At 39.8% G+C, this 10,000-nt stretch overlaps 1 protein-coding gene across 1 annotated transcript in view; it reads right to left on the reverse strand.

The window, feature by feature from the left end:
* LOC119576634 overlaps positions 1–10,000 on the reverse strand; it is a 26,204-nt gene that overhangs the window by 9,340 nt on the left and 6,864 nt on the right. Inside the window, 3 exon segments of the mRNA XM_037924290.1 lie at positions 1–55; positions 997–1,193; positions 9,695–9,827. The exon segment at positions 1–55 is cut by the window's left edge and continues 154 nt beyond it. Of these exon segments, the coding sequence (XP_037780218.1) occupies positions 1–55; positions 997–1,193; positions 9,695–9,827 (385 nt within the window).

Below are 10,000 nucleotides of genomic sequence, written 5' to 3' on the forward strand. Positions count from 1 at the left end.
GGATTTGAGGAAGGTCTTGCAGCCGTCCAGCCAATAACGCCATGTGATGACGCACCTGGAAGGGAAGGTGTGGTGGTGGCAATGAGTATTAGTTTTTGTGGGTAAACAGGACTGTGGTAATGGGGATGGTGATGTTAATATTGATAAGTTGTAAAACGTGTATTTGCACTACGGTAATGGCGTCTGTCATAACGGTGACAACATTAACAATCAATTAAAACGAATGGACTGGAATGATTAGAGTTCTGTCACTCTAATAATTCCAAATGACTAGAGCGCTAATAGTCATTTAAGAGGAGTGAACTGGACTTTAGTGAAGAAAACCTGTACGATGATGATAATGATGGCAATACTAATCACCGAATTGCACTATGTTGATGAGTATTAGGACGATGATGAGGGTGATGTTGATAACAATAATAATCAATCGTAATGAGTAGACTGGGGTATGATAATGACGATATGAATGGTGAATTTGATAACAACACTCATTTACATGATAATTAGAATAATGACTGGACTGTTGACATTTCTGGTGACAATAGCAATAACAACAATGGAAGGAGTTATCGCAAACTGGCTTGTCATATGGATGCCTTGAATGCCAATGGTAATGATAATAATGGAAATGATAATGGTAACAACTTGCAAACTGTTATGATAATGGGTTGTGATAATAACTACTGGAAGCGTGTAGGTGAACTGTGATGATGATAATGAAAACGGCAGTGATGTTGTCGTCTAGACAACATTACTGTCCTTATTGATCAGATGATATGCATACACGCGTATACAAAATGACTTAGAAATGCAGATGCACAGACATTTGAGTACAAAATTTCTTCCAGGGTACACACAGACACACGCATATACAAGCTGTCACAGAGGTTAGACATACAAATACAGAGGAAAAAAAACAACTATATCCCCCCCACACACACAAAGGCGTTAAACATACCCAGTATAGTCCCTGCGGAATTAAGACAGGCTACTCACCAGAAGAGGTATTCGTCAGCCAGGATCCTGACGGCCTCGAGCGTGGCTGCCTTCTGGGGGTCGAGATGGCTGTCGAGGTCGACATCGAACTCGCTGGCGAGCCTCTCGAGGATGAACTCAGAGTCGCCGAGGTCCTCGCCGTTGAGGGTGATCCATGGACATTTGCCCTTCGGCCCGAAAGGCGCCTCCGTGTCGACCTGCAGTAGCCATAAACGGATTTGTGATAGTGGACATGCACAAAGTCTAAGGAAATATTTAGACTTTGCGTACGTTATATATATATATATATATATATATATATATATATATATATATATATATATATATATATATACGTATATATACATATATTTATACATAGATACATAAATAATGAAACATAGATAAACAGCGGCCACGTATAGGAGAGAGAGAGAGAGAGAGAGAGAGAGAGAGAGAGAGAGAGAGAGAGAGAGAGAGAGAGAGAGAGAGAGCGAGCGAGAGAGAGAGAGAGAGAGAGTGTGTGTGTTTATAAGTGAGCTAGGTGATAATGATAAAAAAAGGAGAGAGAAAAGCATGTTCATATAAATTTTATCAAGAATCTGCATTACAATCATTACATTTCCATTTGGTTTTATGACAATACACAATGGCAAATAGCTGTCATAATCACAGAATTGGTATAGTGTACATAATATATATATATATATATATATATATATATATATATATATATATATATATATATATATATATATATATATAATTCGTATCTGGGAATCAGTGCTCATTTGGAAATCATTCACATACATAAGTTTACATTCAAATACTAAGCTCTAAGATTAGATGCGGGATTCGCTTGCGCAGCTGCACTCATAAGAACTTTACCAACTATAAACCAGAAAATATAGTCCTTTCATGTTATATAAGAAAATGGTGATGTTAAAGCGGGTACTAAAGCGTTTTAAGTCGGGGCCAGCACTGATGATTATAATGTTTTTTTTTATTAGTTTTTGGCCAGATTCATCCTCGTTCTGTAGTTTACCTACACACACAACACACACCACACACACACACACACACACACACACACACACACACACACACACACACACACACACAACACACACACACACACACACACACACACAACACATACACGCACACACACACACACACACACACATACAAACACACACACACACACACACACAACAAACACACACACACACACACACACACACACACACACACACACACTCACTCACTCACTCACACACACACACACACACACACCTATCTATCTATGTCTATTTATCTATCTATCTATATATGCATATATGTGTATATATATTTATGCATGTATATATATATATATATATATATATATATATATATATATATATATATATATACATATACATACACTCCTCTATCCCTTTTCTTTTCCCACTTCCTCTTTCTCTTCCTTTCCTTCTTCCTCTTTCTTTTCCTCTCCCCTCTCCCTCCCACACCTTCCTTCAATTCACTCCCTCCCTCCTCCTCGTTTTCCCTCTGGGGCCTCCCCCCTCCCTCCCTCTCCCTCCCTCCTTACCCATCCCGCTTTCCTAGCCCCTCCCTCCCTCTCCCTCCCTCCTTCATCCCCTCCCTTCTCCCTTCCCCATCTCCCTTTTCTCTTTAATCCCATTTCCCCTCCCTACTCCTTTCGTTCGAATGCTCCCTTCCCCTCTCTGTCTGCCTCTCACCCTATTCTTCTTTTAAGTCAACAGTAACAACAACAACAACGATAACAGCAATGATAAAAAAATCATAATAATGTTGATGATGATGGTAATGATGATGATAATAATAGTAGTAGTAATAGTAATAATAATACTGTGATATTAATAATAATAACAATTATAAAAACGATTATGATGATAATAATGATGATGATCATCATCATCATCATCATGATGATGATGATCATCATCATCATAATCATAATAATAATAATGATAGTAATATTGAAAAATAATAATGACAATAATAGTAATAATAAAAATAATCATAATAATAATGCTAACAGCACCAACAATAGTAATAATATCAATGATAATGACAATAATAAAATAATGTAAATAATAATGATAATAAAATAAGAACAATACTAAAGACAATAATAATATGTATAACAATATCAATGAGGATAATAATGCTAGAATAATGATGATGATGATAATAAAATAATAATAATAATAATAATAATAATAATAATAATAATAATAATAACAATACAGACAGAGGAAACAATGGAGAAGGAAGAATTCAAAAGGAGAAAGGCAGAAGAGCTCAAACAAAAATGGACAGGAAAGGCAATGCATGGGCAATTCGTTAGAGAGATGCCAGAAAAGGTAGACAGGGTTAAATCTTGGGAATGGCTGTCAAGGAGTGATTTGAAGGTTGAAACGGAAGCTCTCCTATGTGCTGCACAAGAGCAAGCAATAGGACCAACTACGTGAAGCATTATATAGATAAGAGCAGCGACAGTCCACTGTGTAGAATGTGTGGTAAACGAGGTGAAAGCATACAGCATATTGTTTCAGAGTGCGAGAAATTAGCCCAGAAAGAGTACAAAAGACGTCACGATAACGTGGCAAAGAAAGTACACTGGGATTTGTGTAGGAAACATGGGCTTGAGCATTCAGATAAGTGGTATGAACACACCCCAGAGGGTGTTGTTGAGAACGAGGCCGTGAAAATTCTGTGGGATATCAATGTACAATGTGATAACGTCATTCAGGCAAGAAGACCAGATGTTATAGTAATTCATAAGGAAAAGAAAGAGGCTCTAATAGTTGATATTGCCGTACCTGCAGATACGAGGATTGCAGAAAAAAAGTTAGAGAAGGTAGAAAAGTACCAAGATCTGAAAAGGGAAATAGAAAGGTTGTGGGAACTGCGATGTGCAAAAGTTGTTCCAGTAGTGATTGGTGCCCTCGGAAGCGTTACAAAAGATCTTGAATGTTGGATTGAAAATATGGACATTGGGCCTGAGGTTGGAGTACTGCAGAAGACTGCTTTATTGGGGACGGCAAGAACACTGAGAAAAGTGCTAGAACTTTAAAGGAGAAGGACAACTGTTAGCCTTTAGTCATTTGCTATGACTCGCCTAACAGGAAGAAAAACGGCAATAAGAACAGCCAGTGTAGAAATGCTTAAGATCCCATAATAATAATGATAATAATAACAACAATAATGATAATAATAATAATAATAATAATAATGACGATGATGATGATGATAATATTAATACATATAACAATTAGAGTAAAATTGATAATAATGATAATAACAATAATGGCAAGAATGATAATAATAAGAAGAAGGATAACATCAATCATAATGATGATAATACCAATAATAATAATAATAGTAATTGATCTGGTTTTACGTCCTGAACCCCTCTGCATGGCAAGGGAGTTCGAGACGTAAAATCGGATCAGTTATCGTTACTATCACACTTAACATAAAACAGGAGCAAATGATTTTTTTTCTTTCTTTCTTTTTTTATGTTTTTTTTATTTGTTTTGTTTTTGGAAGGTGGAGACCGTTACCCCAAGTGAATGCCCATCGTTTTTATTGCGGTAAGATTCGAAATCTCGCATTGGGTGACCGACTATGGTCCGAAGCCGCACGCGTTACCGCTACACAACGGCGGGCGACCGTAATGATGATAGTAATGGTAGTGGTAACTGTAAAAAAAAAAAGGGTTGATGATAATAACAATAAAAGTAATAATAATAATGAGGGTGATTATAGTAATACCAATAATGATAATGATAATAATAAAAAAAATTATAATGGTAATAATAATAAAAGTAATAATAATAATAATAATAATAATAATAATAATAATAATAATAACAACAACAATAATAATGATGGAAAAATAATAAGGATAATAATAATAACAATAAGGAGAATAACAATAATTATAAATACAACAACAACATTAATGATAATAAGATGACTGGGACCAATAATAATGATACTATAGCCACTACTAATACTATTAATAACAGTAATAATTATGATTATAATAACTATTATTATAACCACTAATTGTAATTACAACAATGATAATTACAATAATGATATTAGTAATGATAATGATAATAGTATAATAATAATAATTGTAGGAAAGACTATGATAATTGTCAACAATGATAATGATAAGAATGATAAAAAAAAAGTGATGACAGCGATGGTAATGATGATATGCATTATCGCAGCGGCAAAAAGATCATGACAGCGATAACAGGGGCTGTTGACAACTATGGTAACTATAGACCAGAAACTCCACATCCCATATGAGGATGGCGTATTCCTGGGCATAGCTCTGTCTTCCTTCGTCTTCGGGAATAATGAAACATCATGACTCCAAAAGTAAAGTTTATTCTTTCTTAAGCGAACTCCATTTTACGGCACATATATACAGTATATATGTATACACACACGCGTGCACACGCACACACGAACACACACAGACACACACACACACACACACACACACACACACACACACGCACACACCATATTAATAATAACAACAACAATAACATTAATAATAATAATAATAACAACAATAATAATAATAATAATAATAATAATAATAATAATAATAATAATAATAGCAATAATAATGATAATAATAATAATAATAATAATAATAATAATAATAATAATAATGATAATGATAATAATAAGAACAATAAATAATAATAATAATATTATTAATAATAGTAATGATAAATAATATTGATAAAGATAATGATAATAATATTATCATTATTACCATAAACAAGCACATACACACACGTCCATAATCGGAGGTACACGCACACACACAAACGACTAAGAATAGTGAAGAATAACTAAGTAAGCTCACACACAAGCATCTCTATTTCTCTCTTTGTCTCTGTCTCTCTCTCTCTCTCTCTCTCTCTCTCTCTATATATATAAATATATATATATATATATATATATATATATATATATATCCCCCTCTCTCTCTCTCTCTCTCTGTATATATATATATATATATATATATATATAATATATATATATATATATATATGAATAGCAAAACACTCTTCCGTGCTGATACAATGGAAGAAAAACCCACAATACAAAAACTAGATTTATTGAAAATGAGACTACAGTTTCGAAATCCCCCTGGATTCCATCTTCAGGTCTGAAGAGGAAAGGGAGAGGAGGGGGTATAAAAGAGAGAGAGGAGAGGCAACGCGGGAACACGGGCGGGTGAGGACAGACGAACGGAAGTAGAGGGAGGTCACATCAGGTCGGAGGATCGGGCGGACTATGCGCCGGGTGGCCGGCATACGGTAGAAGGCGGAGGATATGGGAAGCAAGGAGGCTGTCAGCAGGAGAAAAGCCGCTGTTCAAGTTGAAATTAGGCAGCAGCTTTATAAAGGAAGATTCCACCAGTCTGCGGGAGTGGACATCGGCGGAAGAAAACACAATCCGCGCTGCTGACCAGTCCATCTGATGGCCAGTGTCCCACTGATGGCAAAAGAGGGCGTTATTGTTGTGTCCCCTGGATATAGCGTACTTATGTTGTGACAGACGCTTGGTAAGACTGGCGCCTGTTTCGCCAAAGTACTGCTTGTCACAGGAGGCACAAGGAACAGCATAGGTGCCCACCTTCGCGGAGGAAGGAGGGCTAGTATGGACCAGGTTGCGACGGAGAGTGTTCACCTGGCGAAAGATCAGCATGCAGTTGAGAGGGTGAAGAGGGCGACGGAGAGAGTAAATTTCCTCAGTGTAGGGCAGGCTGAGGACGGGCAAATGAGGAGTCAATTTAGGAGGAGAGTCGTGATAGAAGGTACGCCGCGCCCTGGATAACGCGGCATCGAGAACATGACCAGGGTAGCCCAGTTTGGAGAAAGAGCGACGAAGGAAGACGATCTCTCCATCCAGGTACTGGGGGTCACAGATGCGAAGGGCGCGAAGGAACAGCGAGGTGGCAACACCTCTCTTCACATGGAGAGGGTGGTATGAGAAGAAGTGTATGTACATACCACTATGCATGGGTTTCCTGTATATGGAGAAGGAGAAGTGGTCAGCAGAGCGATGGACTAAGGTGTCCAAGAAAGGGAGCCTGTTGTCAACCTCCCATTCCACCTTGAAACGGATGGAAGGAGAGAGAGAGTTCAGCTGCATCAGGAAACCCGGAAACAGAGCAGGGTCATGAGGCCAAAGAGCAAAGACGTCGTCGACATACCTCAGCCAGATCGACGGCCGAATGGAGATGGAAGGGAGAAGCTCAGACTCGAAGAATTCCATGAACAGGTTTGCCAGGACTGGAGAGAGAGGAGAGCCCATGGCAACACCGAACGTCTGAGAGTAAAAACGACCTTCGAAAGAAAAGGAATTAGAATCCACACACAGACGAATCAGCTGGAGGAAGGCGTCGGTGGGCAGAGGGAGACGAGGATCCTCTTCAGGGAGTCTCCTCTGGAGGAAAGCCAGGACATCATCAAGCGGGACCTTGGTGAACAGGGACTCAACGTCCAAGCTCATCATGGTCACCGGTGAAGCTCCGCGAACGCGGGAGATGAAGTCCTGAGAGTGGCGCAGGTGAGCAGGAGAGAAGGTGCCAAGGAGGGGAGTGAGACACTTTGCCAGCCAGGCAGCAAGAGGGTGCGTCACAGATCCCCGGGAGGAGATGATGGGGCGCAGAGGCACGGCCGGCTTATGGGTTTTAGGAAGCCCATAGAAATGAGGGAGTCGAGGGTTGATGACCCTGAACCTCTGGTATAGATTCGCCTCCGGAAAACAGGCTGCTATCTCTTTCAGGCGACGGTGGAAGGTAGCAGCAATGCGTTCACGGGGGTCACTAGTCAAGGGAGCATAAGTGGAGGCGTCATCCAACAGGTCCTGGGCCTTCTGCAGGTAAGAGGCACGGTCGAGGACCACCACCGAGTTGCCCTTGTCAGAGGGCAGAATGGTGACGTCCTCCCTGCGCAGGCTTTGAAGGGCCTCACGGTAACGCCTAGGAATGGAAGGGTTAGGATGGAGGAGAGAATCGAGGGCCGGGATGAAAGTACTTTGGCGAAACAGGCGCCAGTCTTACCAAGCGTCTGTCACAACATAAGTACGCTATATCCAGGGGACACAACAATAACGCCCTCTTTTGCCATCAGTGGGACACTGGCCATCAGATGGACTGGTCAGCAGCGCGGATTGTGTTTTCTTCCGCCGATGTCCACTCCCGCAGACTGGTGGAATCTTCCTTTATAAAGCTGCTGCCTAATTTCAACTTGAACAGCGGCTTTTCTCCTGCTGACAGCCTCCTTGCTTCCCATATCCTCCGCCTTCTACCGTATGCCGGCCACCCGGCGCATAGTCCGCCCGATCCTCCGACCTGATGTGACCTCCCTCTACTTCCGTTCGTCTGTCCTCACCCGCCCCGTGTTCCCGCGTTGCCTCTCCTCTCTCTCTTTTATACCCCCTCCTCTCCCTTTCCTCTTCAGACCTGAAGATGGAATCCAGGTGGATTTCGAAACTGTAGTCTCATTTTCAATAAATCTAGTTTTTGTATTGTGGGTTTTTCTTCCATATATATATATATATATATATATATATATATATATATAATATATATATATATATATATATATATAGGCCGCGGTGGCCGAGTGGTTAGAGCATCGGACTCAAGACTGGCACGACGGCAATCTGAGTTCGAGGGTTCGAGTCACCAGCCGGCGCGTTGTTCCCTTGGGCAAGGAACTTCACCTCGATTGCCTATTTAGCCACTGGGTGGGCAAGCCAGCCCAAGTCAGATAAATAGAGAGAATGATTACCTAAAAGGTAACACCGGCACTCTCCGTGGAAAGGAACTGGGGACCCTACCACGTACTCACTCCAAGAGCATCACAACATGAAAACTACAATTAAAAATCATGCTGTGACCACGGCGGCTCAAACATGAACCTACCGTTAAAAAAAAAAAAAAAAAAAAAAAAAAAAAAAAATATATATATATATATATATATATATATATATATATATATATATATATATATGTTTGTATGTATGTATGTATGTGTGTGTGTGTGTGTGTGTGTGTGTGTGTGTGTTTGTCTGTGTGTTTGTGTGTGTGTGTTTGTGTGTATACTTATATATATATATATATATATATATATATATATATATATATATATATATATATATATATATATATATGTATGTATTTATGAATATACATACACACAGCTCTCTTCAGGGAGATTCATTAATTCAGAGCTAGAGTTCCTTGACCTCAGAGTCGAGCTCTCAACAGCATCGATAAAATGAGATAAAGGTTGCAAGTCATTTACTTTTTGTATAATGCCTCAGAAGACTATCGATACTCACACAAAAAACAGACAAGCAAACACAAGTAGACGTATGTACAAATAAATACATTTGAATACACGTACCCACAGAGACAAACATTAATTCATATATCAACGGCAACACACACACACACACACACACAACACACACACACACACACACACACACACACACACACACACACACACACACACACACACACAAACACACATATAAACACGCTCAAACATCCACCTAACCATCAACTCCCCCCCCCCACACACACACACTTCCCCATTCACACACACCAATCACAGTACTCACAAACCCTTACCTTGTACTCAATGCCGGCGAGTCTAAGGAACGTCTCCACCTTCAGGGCAAAGGGGCCGAGGTTAGGGCAGAACTTCCCTCGCTGAAATTGGTGCAGAAGGACAACGTTGTGGCCCACGCTGTCCCACTCCTTCCTGTGGGGTCAAGCGAGGTCACCAGCGGGTTAAGCACACGGATAGGTGGACGAACATGCAGGTCAGTGCATGGCACAAATACCGGTTTGGTGTTTTATGATAGAGTATTACAGGTGGGAGGGCAAAAACGTGAGAAAAAGGCAAATTGATATCCATACTTTTTACCCCCCCCA

This window comes from Penaeus monodon, chromosome 9 (assembly GCF_015228065.2).
Source record: "Penaeus monodon isolate SGIC_2016 chromosome 9, NSTDA_Pmon_1, whole genome shotgun sequence".
Taxonomy (NCBI): Eukaryota; Metazoa; Arthropoda; class Malacostraca; order Decapoda; family Penaeidae; genus Penaeus; species Penaeus monodon.